A 20,457-nucleotide genomic window follows, 5' to 3' on the forward strand; every position below is an offset into this window, starting at 1 on the left:
GACGGCCAGGTGCTGAAACTCTTTCCGGTCAGCGAGCGGGACGCGAGGATCTCACGTTCCCTTGTTTTCCCTCGAAAGAAAGCCAGCAAACAGGTAAGTACGGTGGTTCTTGGGGCCGCTCGCCCGCCCCAGCCACCAGTCACTGTTGCGGGCTCGCGGAGCAGCATGCCTCCCCTGGACGATCCTCCTGGTGGGGAATCTGCTCTGCCTTGCCACGAACCACACACCCTGGGCGTGATAAATTCAATCGTCCCCCTGGTGCCGTTAGCACAAAGGCTGGAAGCCTGGTTAGTGATTTCTAGCCCGTCGCAATGGCTCATCAGGATGATCCGGCTCGGCTAGACGGCCACCCATGTTCAGTGGCGTCCTCTCCATCGCAGTGTTAGATGAGGATGCCTCGGTCCTTCGGGCAGAAGTCACCACTCTTCTGGCGAAGGAAGCGATAGAACTCGTCCCCTTAGCCGAGTCACACAAGGGCTTTTACAGCCCTTATTTTATCGTGCCCAAGAGAGGGGGGGTTGCGCCCAATCCTGAATCTGTGTGCCTTGAACAGAGCCTTACACAGGCTTCCGTTCAAGATGTTGACGCAGAAGCTGTACGACATCAGGATTGGTTTGCGGCCATCGACCTGAAGGACGCATACTTTCACATATAGATCCTTCCTCGACACAGTCCCTTTCTTCGGTTTGCCTTCGAGGGATGAGCATACCAGTACAAGGTCCTCCCTTTCAGTCTGTCCCTGTCTCCTCGCGGCTTTACCAAAGTCACAGAGGCTGCCCTGGCCCCGCTGAGGGAGAAGGGCATTCGAATTCTCAATTATCTCGATGACTGGCTGATCCTAGCTCACTCGTGAGATCTATGTGCGTGCACAGGGACCTTGTGCTTCAGCACCTCGACCGACTGGGGCTTCAGGTCAACTGGGAAAAGAGCAAGCTCTCCCCGGTGCAGAGCATCTCTTTTCTCGGTATGGAGTTTGACTCGGTCACCAGTCGTTTGGCACAGTCGGTTCTGGCCTGCCTGAAAACCTTCACGGAGAAGGTAGCGGTCCCGGTGAAATGATTTCAGAGGCTCCTGGGGCATATGGCGTCCTCAGCGGTGGTACTCCCCCTCGGGTTGATGCATATGAGACTGTTCCAGCACTGGCTACAGACTCGAGTCACGAGGTGGGCATGGTACCACGGCACCCAGCACGTGACTATCACGCCTCGGTGCCATCAAACTTTCAGTCCTTGGTCAGACCTGGCATTTCTACAGGCAGGGGTTCCCTTAGAGCAGGTCTCGAGGCTTGTCATGGTCACGACAGATGCCTCGAATTCGAGTTGCTGGCAGTATCGCTGGCCCTGTGGAGGCTTCGGCTGTTGATTCAGGGCAAGCACATTTTGTTCCGGATGGACAACACAGTAACTGTGGCTTACATAAACCCCCAGAGAGGGGTACGCTCACGTCGCATGTCACAACTCGCCCGCCGCCTCCTCCTTTGATGTCAGCAGACGTTGAAGTCTCTGCAAGCCACTCACCTCCCGGGCATCCTCAACCGTGCAACGGACGCACTCTCACGGCAGGTAACGCTCCGCGGAGAGTGGAGAATCCACCCCCACGCAGACCAGCTGATTTGGGAGAGATTCGGAGAAGCGCAGGTGGACCTGTTTGCCTCCCGAGAGTCCTCTCACTGCCCCTTTGGTACTCCCTGTCCAAGGCTCCCCTCGGCACAGATGCCTTGGCACACAGCTGTCCTCGGGGGTTGCGCAAGTACGCGTTTCCCCCAGTGAGCCTCATTGCACAGATGTTGTGCAAAGTCAGGGATGACAGGCAACAAGTCCTGATGGTTGCGCCATACTGGCCCAACCGGACTTGGTTTTCAGACCTGATGCTCCTGGCAGTAGCCCCTCCCTGGCGCATTCCCCTGAGGCAGGACCTTCTTACTCAGGGGCAGGGCACACTCCGGCACCCGCGGCCAGACCTCTGGAATCTCCACGTCTGGCTCCTGGACGGGACATGGAGGACCCCCTCCATGAGGCGGCTGTACGCTCTGAAGTGATGTCTCTTCGCGAATTGGTGTTCTTCCCACAGGGAAGATCCACGGAGATGCGCAGTCAGGTCTTTTCTCCAGGAGGGACTGGAGAGATGGCTGTCTCCCTCTACCCTGAAGGTGTACGTGGCTGCTATTGCAGCACATCACGATACACTGGATGGGAGACCCTCTTGACAGCATGACCTGATCACCAGTTTCCTCAAAGGCGCGAGGAGGTTGAATCCCCATAGACCATGCCTGATTCCCTCTTGGGATCTCTCTGTGGTCCTACCTGCCTTACAGAGTGCCCCCTTTGAGCCCCTGGAGCAGGCCGAGCTCAGCACTTTGTCCCTGAAGATGGCCCTCCTGGTGGTGCTCACTTCTATCAAGATGGTGGGGGACCTGCAGGCACTCTCTGTCACCAGCGAATGCCTAGAGTTCAGGCCGGCACACTCTCACGTGATCTTGAGACCCCGGCCCGGTTACGTGCCCAAAGTTCCCACCACTCCCTTCCAGGATCAGGTGGTGAAACTGTAAGCGCTCCCTTCAAAGGAGGAAGAATCTCCAAGGATTTGCCCTTGTCTGCCCTTGTCATTGCTGTGTCCAGTTCGCACCCTGCACATCTATCTGGACCGCATGCAGCTTTAGACGCTCTGAGCAGCTCTTTGTCTGCTTTGGATGATGGCAGAAGGGGAAAGCTGTCTCCAAACAGAGGTTTCCCCATTGGATTGTGGATGCCATTTCTCTGGTTTACCAATCACAAGACCTGCCGTGCCCTTTGGGAGTCCGGGCACACTCCACCAGAGGTGTTGCATCCTCCTGGGCACTGGCGAGGAGCACCTCTCTAGCAGACATATGCAAAGCAGCAGGTTGGGCTACAGCCAATAGCTTTGCGAGGTTCTACAACCTGCGCATAGAACTGGTTTCAACCCGAGTGTTACGGGGTAACAACAGGTAGGCCGGTCGGCCAGTCAGGTGTATCGCTTGCATTGCGCCTTTCCCCTTTTGAGGTGATAATGTGTGCTATCTTGTCCACAACAGTTCTCCGTAACTGGTGATCACTGGACACTTCTTTAATTCCTTAAGCACTATTCGGTGGTGAACTCGGCGGAAGAGTAACGCCATGGTACTCGTGGTATGCCCCTTTTCAGAGGCTCAGTGCTCCATACGTGGTGATTCCCCCCTCGGTAATCCCGTATGATGCATTTCCACTCTTCGGTTTCCCCTCAGGTGAACCCTGTGTTTCCCCTCGTCAGAGCTCTGCTCTGTCTTGGCCACTGTTGTTGTATACCCTCTCCATAGATAAGGTCTTCCCCAGTGGTATCATTCCATATGTGAACTTCCCCATCGGTAAGTCCATGTGAGGTATTCTTCACATGTTAACCTCCCTCCGGTAGGATGTGGTCTCCATAGTGCTCTCCCTCCTGGAGAGGGAAAAGCGCTTCCCCAGCGCTATTCTAGCAGGTGCTCGGCGGGAAATTGCTTAATACAAAAATCAAGAAAGGCCACCGCCTGTAGCTTCCTCAGGTAAGTCCTCCTCCCACACTTAATGGGACCCGGGAGATGCCTTACCTAACTCGCTGGAAGGTCACGACGTGGTCGAGCACTTATACCCGTATGTCTGGGGCGGAGAGTGGCATGCAAATTCTACTAGCCAATTCTCATTGGCCTTTTCTGAATAAAGCAAAGGTGATTGGGGCTCTCAAGAGCAAACCCCTAGTGTCACTACATCGACACAAGTCTCATTCCCTCCATCAGGGAACAGAGGTTACATCAGTAACCAAGACGTTTTAAATGCTGGTAACCGGTTATAACCAGTTCATTCACAGATACAAAATATTATTGGAGGTGAAAAGTATATTTCTCAGTTGTTTCCAAGTCTTCACTGAATTATTGTTAGATATGATGCATTAATACAGATTTGATGCTGCCGGGTTTTGACTGAGAACAGATCTGTAATTTAAAATTACACTTAACTGTTAATTAACTGTATGCTTGTTATGATTTCTATGCAGATAAATCCACAACACAGGAAAAAATTTAATTGCTTATTTTCACTTATTTTGGTGAGGCAAGTGGCTAATTTTAGACCTGTTTTACCAGACCAGGTTGCTTGTTTCTCTTGCGAGACCTGGCAACACTGCAACTGGTATTTCACCCACCTCTTACCGCAGAGTACAGTCAAAAGAACGTTCTTTTATTTTGTTCTAACTGGTTACTTAGAAACTGGTTATAACTGGTTACTGGAAAGGAGGCTGCAGAACTTCTGAACCGGAACAGAAATTACAGTTTTTGCTTAGAACAAACCAAAATGAAAACCATGTAGTTTTTAGTCCTTGGTGGATGCCCCCTTATAATGAACAGGTTTGGCTATGCTCTTTAATTACACTGAAGACAAATCTTAACGCTATGGCATAGAATGGTATTCTATATAACTGGGTGCCTCTAACTTTATGGCAACAGTTTAAAGAGGGCTTTTTTTCTGTTCCAACATGAAAATGCGCCTGTGAACAAAGTGACGTCCCTAGCACAAAGCTCAGACCTGAACTGCACTGAACACAATTGGGATGAACTGGAGCCCTGACAGACAGCCAAGCCCCATCGCCCAAAATCAGTGCCTGTCCTTACTAATGCTCTTGTGTCTGAAAATGAGAAAATCCCAGGAGCCTTGTTCCAACATATTGTGGAGAAACTTCCCAGTAAATTGGAAGCTGTTGGGAGGTGCCAGCTCCCTATTAATGCCAGTGGTTTTGAAATTAATATACTTATATACTGTATTAATATACTTACATATACTTATGGTCATGTAGTCTACAGTACATCCACACACCATTTTGTGTGTTGCTAACTGGTCAGGTAGGTTGAACTATTCCAAACACTAAGAATAAAATTACTTTGCAGACCATGCTGGACAATCTCTATTGCCCTTGGAGGATAGGAAGGGTCACAAAGCTATGGACCTTATTCATACTAAATCACATTTCCATCACAGAATATTTATTCTTACACAAAATACAGTAATTGTAAAGTCACAGTATGTAGATGATATCATTAGACACTTTATATCTACTTAAGTACATCAATTTCATTATGTATGCAAATGTTTTGCATCTCTCATCTTACATCTTATATTTAGACATATTACTTTGAAATGTCTAAAGGCACAAAGCCTCTTCTGGACTGCAGTCCATGACAACAGAGTGTTTGTGCCTGATGGCATGCTAAGTAAAATTGAAGGACAACATGCATCTTCCTGGTTGGCACCCTCAAACACATTTTATTTATTAAATATTGTATTAAGTAAGAGAGTGGTAAATACTACACAAAGGAATAGACACGTGCGTGACAAACAAATCAATGAATCTTAGTGTTTAGTGAGTAAGAACAATTGTTTATTTGTGGTCTTGAAGAAAAGACTACATTCCCCTGCATTACTTTGGCTAGGTGCAGTGTGGGTAACACTGATGCATTAGGGCATTTGTACATCAAAAAACATGAGTCACAACACAAGATGTTCATAGTCATCCACATGTGAAAGTGCAGAAAAGGACATTACCCAAGGTCCATCTGAGAGAGTATATTGTCACTGATGAGAAAACAGGCAGCAAATTACTGAGAAAAAAGGCGGCAGTTTGCTCAAACACCTACATGCACAAAAAGGAGAAAAACAAGACAGCAAAAGGTATGATGGGCCATATAATGCTATGTGTACAGAAATAAAGAGAAAAAATCAATTTCTATGGGGGAAAGCAGAGTTTATGATCGCCAAGGGCAACAGTTTTTTCAAGTGTTCCTCAGATGCACAAATTGACCTGGCTGTCATGGCGACAATTCTTTTACAGCTGTTGTTGACGGAGAATGCTAGAACCAACAGGAAGTGACAAAATCTCCACATTTGAGAACATACATGGGTATTCTCTGTAGAGGAGCATAAGAAAGTAGACAATATCAAGGAAAATAAAACAACAACAAAAATAATTCAATCGTAGTATTAACAGCAATAGTAATAATGATCAGAACAATAATAATTCATAAAAAGTGAAATTACTTTAATGGTCATTAAGGAAAGAAACAGACAAGACTTGAGAAATAAAGAGGAGCCACAAACCAAAACAAGTGGATTTTTTACCACAGAGTCCTGTGGATTCATTTTTGAATCATTTTGACTGATACTGGACATCAGTTTGTAAGAATTCAACATTGTTCCAATTCAAGTGTGACTGCTAGTTGGCTTGATTGTGTTTGCATATACAGGTGCAAAACCAGCAGAGACATTCCAAAACATCTACATATCGACCTGTTTCGAAATGCAATTTCCTGTGCATCCAATACAAGGAATCAATCTATACAATCAGAGAGCCATGTCCCATATTTTCAATCCGTAGAGGTCAAAGTTGTGTTTTTGCACAGCAAGAACAGCCTCTGCAAGTTCACTTAAGATCCTTCGCTGTGCGTTGTGGATGTATGCTGCCACTAAAACGCTCACAGCTATTTGTTTGTAACTGTGAGTCAGACTTATATAAAAACAGATGAGTACATTTTAGACAAGATATATCAAGTTTAGGAGAAATAATCCTATTGAGTTCACCATTAAAGGAAACAATGTGTGATAATTAATGCATGACTTTCAGATGATGCTCTCTTTTACCATCAGTGCATGTTCAGTTTTCCTTTGAGAATGACAAAGATATATCAGCAGTAGACTGATAAGAATTGTTTTCTCCAAAGAGTTGAGATGCACCTGTCCTTGTCTATTTCCCCTTATCCATGATTGCACTTTGTCAGCTCTGCCAAATCATTATGCATGGGTTCATCACAATGTAAGTGCTTGAACAAATCTATATTAACAACATTTCCATACAAATGTAAAATCGTTGAATTATTTTACAGTTTAAGCTCTTTAGAAAGTTATTTTTCTCAATTCTCTACTTTCAAAAGTTCTGTGAATGGCTAGGCTTATAAATTCTGACATTCATTTTTGCTTTCGTTCATGAGACCAAATTCTTCAACTAAGTGTTGATTGCTTCAAAAATAGCACATTAAAATGACTTTATATTACAGTGAAACCTATACCAGACCTCTCAATCACTATGTCTCTACTTAACAATCCTCAAAAAGATATAGAAAATATACAAAAATCAATTTCAAAAATGTCCTTTCCCCATTAAGCATATTTCTACCATATAAAAATATACAATTCTCTCCATAATTAAAATCTTGCCATTGTACCTTACTGGGAAAAAACAAAAACAAATAAAGAGTGACATGGTCTCTTCCTCCAGTTTAAATCTTGAGCTCTTGTGCCATCTTCATACATTATTCCATATATTTGATGCACTTGTCTGTTTCCTCTGTCTTTTAGCATGACTATCATAGTAACATTCAATGTTTTCTTCATCCATCATCTCATTTCCCGATTTCTTCCCCTCCTCCCTTCTTTCTTACTGATCCATTTGGTGACCCTCATATTTGTTCAGGATGTTACGGCACCGGCCAAGCTCTTTGCGCATGTCGGCTACTTCCTGTCTCAGAGCAGCGTTCTCACGCTCAAGGAAGGCGGCGCGTACTGTGATCTGGTTCTCCTTTAGTCGACGAGCATCACGAGAACGCTTTGCGGCCTCGTTGTTTTTACAACGTCGACTCCAGTACTTCTCATCCTTGAGAAATCACAGAAAGAGAAAGAAATAAAGAAAGAGAGAAAGAAAGAGGGGTTAATACAGGAACATAATTCTTCATGCTTTTCCATAGTATAAATTAAAATAGTGGTAAAGCTTAGAGTGGTTTGATACAAAAAGAAAAATGACCTAACCGAAGAAAGAGAAAAGAGTGTTTGTGGAAAAAAATTCAAAGAAATGTGCAGATGAGAGACAGCAGGAAGGGAAATAGGAAATGCTCTGAATCATAACACATACGAATTTGCACTTTAACAAGACTGGTTATTAAAGTACATACTAAAACACACTGACATTTGTGTTGGTTCTCTAACAAGGAATTTTTGCCTGATTACTAGGATTTGTGTGTTTGTGTATGAGTGAATATGTAATCGTTTGTATGTACGCTATCTTTCTAGCAACTTTGAGTGACATTTCAGTAAGAAATGACTTTGAGCCAGCAAAAAGCCTGAGGTTTATTTAGCACTACACACAAAGTACTGCTGTGGTTCAGTGGCTGTCCTCAAAGTGCCAGACAAAGGGCTGTGGTTCACACCACTCTGTCACTAGTAACCGGGAACAGTATATTAGATCTCGCAAGAAAAACCTTTTACAAACTTTGTGTTAAAGCACTTAATAAATTCTCAGAAATTTGACTGGCAGTTCACATGATGGCATTTATTTATTTTTTAACTTTTCAAAATAAATTTAATATTTATCAAATGTTACTTTTAAATTTAATCTGTTATGGTTTTAGATGCTTCCATTATTTAACCTCTATTTTAAAAAATGGTTGCTTTCTGTTAAGGTATCTAAATCATTAATTTGCTCCCAGAGGAGGTCACATCTCCACACTGTCACCAAAATGTAATCCCCCCTTTTCACTGATGAGCCCTTTATAACAATAACTCAGATATATTCAAGAATCTCCAACTGTTTCCAAGACGTCTGCATCAATATTTAGATCACACGAGCTAAGCTACCACATTTTCCCCAATGAAATCTCTCAGTGTCAAAACAAATCTTACATGCCTTATAAAACACTGCCAGTAATGCTTGTAATAAACCAATGTCACCGTTGAATGTGTTTGATAACTGGTCTTTACCAACTAATGAACAAGACACTGAAGTTTCTCCTTGCTTTCATTCTAAAATCTCCTTAATATGAATGTGTGACAATGACATGGCTAATCAGGCATCACTGTCTTTTACTGATGCCAACATGCTCACGAGCTGCAATAGTGTATTTGCATAGGTCTATTATAAAAGCATGAAAAACATCGAACCTGCTGACCATAATGAGGGTGGAAATTTTCCAGTCAATATCTGAGAGATCAAGGAATATTCTGGGTTGAATACAAGTTAAACTCAATTGACAGCATTTGTGGCATATTGTGAATTACCACAAAAAAAAAAAATCCTTCTGACTTTTCACTTACAATGAAAGTTAATGTGGCCAACTTTTGGAGAGTTTAAAGGCAGAAATGTGAAGCTTTTAATTTAACAAAATTATTTTGTTAAAACTCATGTATTATTTGAGCTGTAAAGTTGTTTAATTCACTGTTTTCACAGTCGTTTCAGTGTTTACGGTGTTATATTGTCATGGCAATGAAGTTGATATATTTTTACACAGAAAAGGTTTGTAAGGTTTACTGATTGGCCATTGTAAGTGCCTGAGTGTAACCCAGATTTTCTTTTTTCTTTTTTAAAGGATGGACAAGTCTAAATGCATTTTTGTGTTAATCAAACATTATGCAACAAATGCTGTCGATTGAGCTTAACTTGTATTGAACCCGGAATATTCCTTTAAGCAGAATGGCCCAAAATAAGAGAATATAATTCTTATTTCAAAAAAATAATTGAACAGAAAGAACTACAAAATGATAAATGACTGCTAATGTCTGGATAGTCAGCTGCACAGTAATACTGACTGTGGCTATTACCGGTAAGTATGTTAGCAAAATTAAAGTTCACATGTTCATATAATGCATTAAGGGATATGGAAATAAAGGTGTAGTTTCGTAATTAGCAAGATTATACGAACATGCTCCACCCATTATTTTGAAAAGACCTCAATTGAGTGTCACCTGTATAAGATGATAAGTGAAATAAAAACACTTTTTTACTAACATGGAGCTTATCTAGGAAATTAAATTAATTAGGACCATAGCATGATACTGAATGAACGTGATATGTGATGTTGAGCTTCTCACCTTCAGGTCCTCAGGGACAAGCATCTTACGAGCCTTTTTAATCATGGGCTGAGGTTTGAGCTCGTCCTCACTGAAACGATGCCTGCGGGGGTCAAACGCCTCCTGTCCAGGCACACTTGACAGTGCAACGTCTGCAGGATCAGTGTCAAAGGGCAAGTCACTGCAATTGGTGATGGGCGGTGTAGGGAGTGGTGGACAGGTAGTGGAGGAAGGTGAGGGCATTGGCTCCAAGCTGCCTGGTGGAGAGCCTGAATATGTGAACACAAAGTAGACACCTTAGTTAGGTCATGTTTATTTCTCAAAACAGTTCTCAAATGAACCACAAGGGGGCAGTAACAGGCAGCAGATCACAACTCAATCCCTCAAACGCTTTCCTTTTATTTCCATTGTCCAATATTTTGACCCTTAGTTCTGTCTGTCAGAACATTTAAATTTGTGGTTTTACTGATGTTTAATTTCATTTGCGTATAATTTGATAGTAAATCTCTACAAATGCAAAGTGAACCAACAAGACTTTGAAACTTACCAAGATTTCAGATACTCAATAGAAAAATAGAAAATTAGAAGGGAATATAAAGGGAAATTAAAAAAGGAATGTTTACTTAGTTATCTAAATGGGGATATCCGATATACTTCAATAGATTTATATAAAGCTTTATATAAATTATAATTACTACAGACTAGACGTAACTTACACTCTACCCTAAAAGAAAACTTTCTGCATTTTTAGAATAAATAAAATAAATAAACTATAAACTATAGCTATACACACTTCTTACACACACTACATTTCTTTAACCTGCCTGGCAGAGTGCCAGAACATACACACACACACACACACACACACACACACACAACAAAAGACACCTTGGATCGGCAAACACACATACACACCACACACACACTACCCAGACTATTAAAGTGAATCCTGTCATGACGGTACAACAAAACCAGTGTTTTTTCTGTTTTGTTTTTTTATATGTGAAGTCACAGTATACTTCCACCTTTTCTAATGTCTATCAAGTGCCCTTAACCCTTGTGCGTAAATAAAAAAAGTTACTCAGAGGTCCTTAGAGGACAAAATGTCAGTGTCAAAAAACTGCCATAATAATATTACATATTAATATTATTGTCCACTTCCAATGAGTTAACTTTTTTAACCAACTTTTTTAGTCCTGATCATAACTACCAAATATTCATTCATTTTCAGGATGTTAACCCTTAAAATGCCAGTTTGTTTACATAATGCCACTGTTGCTTTTTACACACACACACACACACACACACACACAATTTTCTCAATACACTCACACAAAACACACTCTGACATCCATAACAACACAACCACACAATTTTAGCTGCATCATTTATTCAATTAGCCTGCAGTGCTCTATAATACAGCAAACAGAAAATAGGAAAAAAGCATGTATTTGCTCCATAGGCTAAACATGAGGAAAAATGGTGCCATCTGGTGGAAAATATTAAACATTTAAATTATGAAGCCAGGGCTACGGAATGAAAGCATAATACCATAGAATTCATGATTTTATGCTTTAATGGCACTGGGTTTTAATGGGGACATTTTTGTCCTGAAGGTCCAGAGTGTAACTATTTTGTGTACAAAGTATATTATAGATAGGACTGAGGTTGAAATATCAAAATTTACCCCAAAATACACACCTTTGGCAAAATGTATGCCTTTGATATTAACCATTAACAATTAACAATTGCCATTAATAGAAAAAAACAAAAACGAAAGACAAAAAAGTCCCAAAGGTCGCACAAGGGTTAAGAGTAACTTTGACCTCATTTGGCACTTATCCTCTTTAGTGTGCACATGCAGTGGCACAGGCCCTCTTTTTTTACAATTAGCTTGATAATAAAATCTGTGCAAATATGCAATGTGACGCCTGTTGCACTCTGATTTAAAATTGCACTAAATAAACTCTTAATATTTACCAATAGCACTTTTAATCTTTCTCTCTCTCGAGCCACAACAAAAATGTAAACAAACATCTAATCGGAAGTACAGTATCAACTCTACTGAGTCATTCCATCTCAAACTTTCAATCTCTCCCTCACTGTTTCTCACACACACACTCACACACACTCCCACACACACCTCCTCTCTTATGCCCCTCCCCTGTACTCGTTCTCACTCTGCTTGCCTCGGCCTCGGCACGTGATTGAGTGCACGCACATGGACCATGCGTGTGAGAAGATAAAGAGATTTAAAAACATGCGAGTACAATCGAACATGCACTTTCTCTCTCTTTCTTTGCTTTGAGCCCACCTGCGTCTCCATATTTTATTCTCTCACTGTTTACTTTCCCTGCCTTTCAATCTGTGTCTCTTTCTCAGCTATATATCAAAATCTTTTCCTCTCTTTTCACTCACCGTCCTCCTTATATATCCTTGTCTATCTCTTTTTCCTTGTTGCATGTCAGCCGTGCAAAGATTGGGCCTATTGTACACTGCTAACCCAGCCCATTCTTCACAAACAGAGATCCACAAAGACCTGATACAACCAATGCATCCGAAAAACACTCAAGCAAACCCCCCATGTCACCTTTTATACAACCCACGCCTCATAAAATCACATAAATAGACAATCCAATAGTGCCTCATATGAATTATACACAATATCTATACAACCAACAGTTGCACACCCAGTAACACTCACTCCCAAAAACCGCCCAAACCTCTTAACACTCTGCAGCCTACAAATACACACCATCGGCATCAATCTACAGTCATAACACTCACACCCAAACCATTAATACTCAAACTAAACAGAAACACACACCCAAGAGACTGTCTGGTACTTCTTTTATTACTCACACGAAGACAGAAATCCAAGAAGAATTCTTGAAAGCAGAATGGAGAAGGTCCTTGAACTGTGAAGGCCTCTTTTTTGACATTTTTTGTTTCCTATCTTACTGTTCATTACTTGGGTTCTCAACATTCTCTCTTATATTCTGCAGCTGGATAAAGAGTTAGTCTACCCAAAAAATTTTATTCGTCATCATTTACCCATACAACTCTCCTTTTTCCGCCGAACACAAAAAGAAGATTATTAGCAGAATGATAGCCTCAGTCACCAGTCACTTTCATAGCTTATTTTTTTTCCAAGCAATGAAAGTGAATGGTGACTGGGGATAACAAGCTACCTAACATCTCCTTTTGTGTTCCACAGAAGAAAGTTTTTTCCTTTAAATCTTTGAACTATAAACTCACTGTGCAGGCAATCTGCAGCTCCAAGCATTCTTTGTGGCGTGTGCATGTCCAGCCCGAGCAGAGAGGGCGAGGAAGAGGCAGTGGTTGATGTTGGTGAGGAGGAAGAGGAGCAGTGTTGGGGGGAGGTGGGGAGGCACTGGGAGCCCTGGTTTGGGATGGCAGACTGAGGGCTCTGAGAAGGTATCTGAGCGGAGGTGGAGTTGGAGGTATTGTGCATGCTGCTCATCCCGTTCTCCGTCAGAAACTCTTCAAGATCCATGTACTGCAACTGGAACAGCCCGCCATCACATGGCAATGTTCGTTCCCATAGCAACGGGCCCAGGAAGGAATTGTTATTGCTGTTAGAGAAACTGCCTGTGCCTGCTCCATTGCTGTCACCAACTAGTCCATTGTTGCAGCCACTGCGCAGAGGACAGCGACCAAGAGAGTCCTCATCAATATCCAAACTGTCCTTCCCTATAGGAAACAGAATAACAAAATACAATTTAGTTTGCAGGATTATTACAAAATACTGTCATCTCTCATGAGATTCAGAGGAACTTTTACACCCTTGAATCATCTAAAAACACATGCTAACTATTCTTTTTAAGCTAACTGCAGGACACAAGCCAAGCACAAATACCTCTGCATTTACTTCACACTCTCTATAAGGATGCAGTTCTAGATTCAAACCCAATTCTGGATAATCTGTATTTTTTTATTTGCTCTTGTGATGGTGCTCAGATTACTTGATCATTTGTGTTAAGGGAAAGAATAACACTTCACTGCAACTTTCATATCCCTCTGCGAGAAATACCTCTGCCATATCAACACGTATCATAGTTCTCCTTTTACATCCCAGTGTATCAATGCATCATGAAATTCCCTTGATCAACACTATACTATAAACCAACAAAAGATTAACTTGTTTTCACATCCCTGCAAGCTCATGGTAAAGCTATCACAATGTTATAGCGCAATGAAACTGCAATGGCTAAACATGACATAACTATGGTATCATGACTGAACTAAAGCTATAATGTAACAAACACAACAAAGCTAGGTGTGCATATAGCATAATGATATTACATTAGTATAACTTAGTAATACGATTAATAATTATACTGAGTTATAGTGTACAGTAGATGCATTGTTTAAGTGGAGCTAATATACTAATATTCTGGTGAAGTTGCTTAGCTGGAATAAGACCATTTTTAATCTATAGGAACAACGAAAAACTAAAAACAACAATCTGCAATTGCTGAAATAGCAGCTCTTGAACTTAGTTCTATGTTTCCATCTTAAAACATTTAGGTGGGGTATAAGACACTCTAGGGTCAGGGTGGGGTCTGAAATCTTAATGACGCTGATGGTTAGGCTAAATCAGGCATTTTAAAGTGCATGTGGAAACCAGTGAAGACAGCTTGAAATGGGAAATTCTTGTAAAGATCTGGTCTAGTGATACAGCATAAAAAAAACTATAAATATTTGTTTCTTCTGTTTCTGTTCATTTTTTCTATTCATATCCATCAAGACAGTCTGCTAAAAACATTTAAACACACAACAAATTGTGTTATGAGTCTTTTGAATATCAGTCGTAATGATTAAAAAAAAAACAGCATGTAGTACTGCATGCACAAAAATCCTGAATTTTCACTGCACTTACTGTAGATACACACTGAGATATGTCTATTCAGGATCAATCTGTATTATGGGTTACCATTTTACCTAGTCACTTTGACAATGGCACTGACAGCAAATACATAGAGCTTTTTCACCATTTACAATATTGCAAATTTTTCTGATTTTATTGCAATATTTCAAAGGCAGAGGAAATCTCCTGTTGGTGTGGTGGTTATATGCTGTACATCATTGCATGGGCCTGTAAACAAAATGGCTTAGCCAATAGCTGACCTCAAAGTACCTGGGTCATGAGCTAAGATGCTGAATGGCCTGGCCTTGTTTATCTCTTCAACTAAGTCCCATGTGATGTCCTGTCTGAGGCTGACTGAGAGCTATGCTTACACATGACCCTGCCATTACACACGTGCGACCACACATTTTAAAAGCTATTATCAAAACACTTAGGAAACTAAGTGGCCTGTAAATATTAACACATTATTTTGACAATCAAGGAGCACAAACACAAACGACATAAAGGCTGAGAGAGGGTTCCTGACACACACTTGTCAGGGAAGCAGGTGCATTTTCTCACCCTTTATTTCACAACAGTCTTTGGCGCGCTCCTTCACGGAGAGCTGCAGGAGCGACTTCAAGTTTGCTGCGGAGTTTAAGTGTCCACCGCCATGAGAGCCTCCTGCCTGACTACTGTTGCCAAACTGCGGGCTCGCTCCGGCAGAGGGAAGGTCCGGGGGCAGGAGCTGTGAAAGGGGCTTGGCCATCATCCAACGTCCGCCGGACTGAACACCCTTGACCGCTAGATGCTTGGATGGTTCAATACTAATGAACAGCCGTCAAATCAATCACATGACGATTCATAGTGGAAACAACGACAAGAAAATAAGGCATTAATTCGATACCCAATAATGCATATTACAATATATAATTTACTGCATTAATTTATATCAATAAAGTTTCATACAAGTTAGTAAGCACAAAAGTTGCGAATAAAAAGCCATGCAACACGAGACCGTGTTTACATTATCAATGATAGCACAGCGGCTCACGTGCGCCAAAACATTTGATAAGAAACAAATATGCACCTTAAAGTCAAATTACCTTTGTTTGAAAATAAGACTTTAAATAAAGAGAGCACTTCTGAATACATCTGATTTTAGACTCGTCGTGTGGATAAAAATAAACATTCCCCAGTATTTCCAGAAAGTGCTGACCGCTTATCTTCTGTTTTGAACTTTTAAAAATCAAACTGATGCAGCGACGTCCAAGTCCACCGTGAAATAAAAGCACCAAATTAACCGGATCCAACAGCTCCGGCACAAAACAGTGGTGCAAACAAAAATCCAATCATGCAAACAATAACTTGAATGCGTTGAACTCAAGAATGAACGGAGCAAAGAAACTTGCGTCGTCTCAAAAATAACAAATGAAAACAAATCGAGGAAAGTGTTGCTGAGTCAATTTCTGCTGCGTAGTGCGATTGGCTGGATGTTGACGTTTTTTCTTTTTTTCCCATTTAGCCGCTCAATCGTTTTCCCCTTGTGGTCACCCCCTTCTGTTCAGTTCTCTGTGTACAGCAGGCTTCTTTGAGCTCAAACTGGCAGATCTTTTCGCTCAGCTGGAACGAACACGGGCCACTCACGTGACGTGACGCCTCCAAGAGTAGAGGCGCGAAGTCGGTACAGCTGCGCGTCACTGTTTAATATTAATAAGACCCACCTTCAAGTGACAGGCACGCTCCCCTGGGGTGGGCAGCGATTATTAAAAAAAATTGACCGATAATTTCACTATATTCACTTCCAGATTTCCCAATGACGCCAATATTCCGCACCCCAAAACAGCATGAACGTGCAGCCACTTTTCAGGAAGGGAAGCGGACAGTTTTAACAAGCATTAAAAGTATCAATTACAAATACAGCAATAATTGCCAGCTCAGTCCCCTTGGTCTATGTGTTTACCAGAGAGCTACTTTTGGGAGATTCGTCTGGTGTGGGGGGTGAATTATCAAGCGAATGAGCACACTTTTCTGCTTCACTAATAATCCGCGGGAAACGTGAGCATGAGTCCAGAGGAGACTACACGTTGACACTCTCAAACACAGACTCGTTCTCCAGTGCACATGGTGTTCGCACGCGGAGTCGCGGCTGAGCCTTTGCAGCTATTGGCTGAGTGAAAAGAGTCTCCTCCCTTCTCGCCCCGCTACTGGCTACTGTTGAGAACAGTGAACCGCCCACACATCCCACCCATGCCACAGCCGCGTGAGAACACAGAAAATGCGTGCATCCAGGAGAAGAGTGGCGCACACATACAAAAGATTCAGGAATAAAGGAAATAGATTCGTTAGGGTTGAACCTGATGAACCCAGCCTTACGAGAGAATTAAAGTATTCAAATGCTCAATGCAGGTCTTATGATTTTAAAACCTAAACTATTATGTGTGCTTTTAATGATTATTTAATAGAGCATAACTATAATTAATTCATAAAGACACTAGAATAAAACAGTTTTGCGCATAAGAATCAGATTAGAAGGCATTTTGGCTTCTTTATGGCTCACTCTTTCCATCATTCATATACAGTAGGCTACATAAACACGCACAACAGTACGCTAATATTCTGGTTATCTCTCTCTCTCACACACACACACACACACACACACACACACACACACACACACACACACACACACACACACACACACACAAGGACTTGTTTTCCACCCACAGCGTTTAAATCCATGTGACAGCTGTGCTGCTGGGCCTCCTTCTTTGGATTGGTTGTAGAGTTCCCTGCTGCCACCAACTGATCAACATAGTGAAGAGCATTTTTAGGTGCTAAACGACATTAGCACTCTAAAAGCATATATCGCACTTTTTAGTTTGTATTAGTGCATTATGCATTACATAAATTGGTTTATCAGCTAAATTTTCCATTCCCTTGTAGTTCATCGTTTTGTGATACATTAAAATCTACCCTCATTAGCCCTTTCAGACCCAGTTTCTGTTCCAATATAGACATCAATTCTCATTTATTTTTTTATTTTTTTAATGATTGTTGTTATTTGATGTTACCTACACTGCCTGCCCCAAAAAAAATAAAAAATTAAAAAAAAATATTAAAAAATAAAAAATTCGCCGTTTGCTTTTAAATAAGCAGATAATTAAGAGTCTATGATTGGATCATTATTGCAGTGATTAATATGTTTCAGCTGGCAACAATTCTTTTAACCCTAACTGATGCCGTGTGTAGCTTCTCATTTCTTAAACAACCATGTCGGAAGATGTATCCTGTGGTCGTGGAAAAGATGTTACTGTGTTTCAGAAGGGTTCAAATTATTGGCCTGCATCAAGCAAAGAAAACAACTAAGGAGATTGCTGAAATCACTGGCATTGGGTTAAGAACTGTCCAACGCATTAATAAGACATGGAAGGATAGTGGTGAACCGTGAGCTTCACAGAAGAAATGTGGTCTGAAAAAAATCCAGAATGATCGTAATCGTAGATCACTAAAACGCTTGAAGTCACATTGGAAAAAAATCGACAGCAGAACTCACGGCTATGTTTAATAGTAGTGTTGGGTTCGAGTCCACCTTAGTCGAGTCCGAGTCTTTAAACAATCGAGTCTGAGTCGAGTCCGAGTACAAAAGGGGCAGAGTCGGACTCAAGACCGAGTCCATAACAGGCCGAGTCCGAGTCGAGTCCGAATGAATCTGTTCAAGAAACTGAATTAAAATTGTAACCGTAAACTCAACATCAATATTTTAAGCTTATTTTAACCTTCACAACTAAGAAAAACAATTTGTCAATATAAATGAAAAAAATAATAAAAAATAAAAAAATAGTATCCTGCTGAACAAATTTCAAAGTGGTTTCAGAAGGAAAGCATATGCTTTAGGTGTATCAACACACTTTTTATTGCGTTCTGCTGACATTTCAATTATTTGTTGCTTTTTCCCTCCACTCAGACATATGCAGCTTTCACTTTCTTTGGTGTTATTCATTACAACCAGTTATTATTTCGAATTTTTATCTAGTTTTTATTTCGAATTTTGTCTATTCAATTTAGTTTTATCTAAAATTATGGGTGAAATACATTTTAATGTAATTAATTAAATACATTTAATGTGTTTAAAACATTTAATAATGCCCATAAAATTAAATGCAACAACATAAAATAAAAACAGAAAATGAATGTTACATTATATATAGCGCTTTTCTGACACTACACTCAAAGCACTTTACACAGTGAACAGGGGACTCTCCTCGACCACCACCAGTGTCCACCTGGATGATGCGACAGCATCCATAGTGCACCAGTATGCTCAACACACACCAGCTATTGGTGGAGAGGAGAGAGTGGAGTGATAGAGCCAATTAATGGATGGGGATTGGATCAGATACCATTAGAAAAATATTTATATACTACAATACTACACTTCACACTTTTCAGTCCTCCTGCTGTGTCCAGGTGTAGCCTACTTCCCTAAAGTCAGGATCAAACTCACCTTGGGCTGACGTTTCATTCTTTTCACATTATATTTAACATGGATAATAGACGAATAGAGACTTGTCCCCTCACTTGTGTTCTTCATTGTATTTTGACTTCTTTACCATTGAAACACAAGTGCCAGCTTTACAGGTAACACACAGAGTTTGCGCTACAAATATGCGATGGACTGAGTTGTACAATTTCCATTATGGTCTATTTCATCTGTCATATTAGTTTAAATGCCCCTGTAGTAAATTTGCAGCATGAAGCATTTACATATTTCCATTGATCATGGTATAAATAATGGAGGGGGTGTTGTACTTACTTACGTTATTGATATTTCTGGATGAGAGCAGCAGAGTGCGAATGGCGGTCTCTTTCACGCACACACATACACCACGGGCGCGCGGGCTAGAGAGTTAAAGAAGTACTTTGAAAGAGTTCGCACTGCTGCTCTCAGCTAGAATAATCACACATAAGGACATATACGCGTGAAAACTGATGCGCAGTATCAAATACACAGAATGTATGATAGTACTAACTGTAGAGAGACTAACTTCACATCAATATGAAGACAAAGCCAAATCCCAGACATTTAGAGGCAATTTTGAAATGCCAGCCGGACGCATTTTTCAGGTCTGAAAAAGAGGACATGTCTGGGGAAAAGAGGATGTGTTTGTTTGTTTGTTTTTCATTGCATCACAAATGCCATGGACTCGGCCGAGTCGGAAAAGCTCGAGTCCGAGTCAAGTTCGAGTAAAAATGCATCCGAGTCCGTGACAAGTACAAGTCCATTAAAACTGGACTTGTGACTCAAGTCCAAACTCGAGTACCCAACTCTATTTAATAGTGAAAGTAAGAGCATTTTCACATGCACTATGCAATGACAATTTACAGGATTGGGACTAAACAGCTGTGTGGCCACAAGAATGCCACTTGTTAGTGAGGCTTATCAGAAAAAACAACTTCAATTTGCTAGGGAGCATAAAGATTGGACTGTGGAGCAATGGAAAAAGGTCATGTGGTCTGATGAGTCCAGATTTACCCTATTACAAAGCGATGGGCACATCAGGGTAAGGAGGGAAGCGCATGAAGCGATGCACCCGTCATGCATAGTGCCCACTGTACAAGCCTCTGGAGGCAGTATTATGATCTGGGGTTGCTTCAATTGGTCAGGTCTAAGCGCAGCAACGTTATGCGGCAATAAAATGAAGTCAGCTGACTACCAGAATGTACTGAATG

The 20,457-nt window shown here is 41.4% G+C and overlaps 1 protein-coding gene across 1 annotated transcript; it reads right to left on the minus strand.

Moving 5' to 3' along the window:
• Positions 1-5,230: 5,230 nt before the first annotated feature.
• LOC127453072 (hepatic leukemia factor-like) lies at positions 5,231-16,745 on the minus strand. Its single transcript, XM_051719096.1, has 5 exons — positions 15,831-16,745; positions 15,307-15,551; positions 13,113-13,568; positions 9,876-10,123; positions 5,231-7,668 (listed from the first exon to the last, which is right to left on the minus strand). Exons 2-5 carry the CDS (start codon positions 15,494-15,496, stop codon positions 7,453-7,455), a joined length of 1,110 nt encoding a protein of 369 aa, XP_051575056.1. The 5' UTR covers positions 15,497-15,551; positions 15,831-16,745; the 3' UTR covers positions 5,231-7,452.
• Between the last annotated feature and the right edge of the window lie 3,712 nt (positions 16,746-20,457).

This window comes from Myxocyprinus asiaticus, chromosome 15 (genome assembly GCF_019703515.2).
Source record: "Myxocyprinus asiaticus isolate MX2 ecotype Aquarium Trade chromosome 15, UBuf_Myxa_2, whole genome shotgun sequence".
NCBI classification, from domain to species: Eukaryota; Metazoa; Chordata; class Actinopteri; order Cypriniformes; family Catostomidae; genus Myxocyprinus; species Myxocyprinus asiaticus.

Bases quoted from the DNA above. Each gene is read 5' to 3' on its own strand.
- LOC127453072 (XM_051719096.1), bottom strand. From the start codon at position 15,496: ATGATGGCCAAGCCCCTTTCACAGCTCCTGCCCCCGGACCTTCCCTCT. The intron at 13,569-15,306 runs GTGAGAAAATGC...TGTTTCCTATAG, and splicing joins AGACTGTTGTGAAATAAAGG to GGAAGGACAGTTTGGATATT. The intron at 7,669-9,875 runs GTGAGAAGCTCA...TGATTTCTCAAG, and splicing joins TTGTCCCTGAGGACCTGAAG to GATGAGAAGTACTGGAGTCG.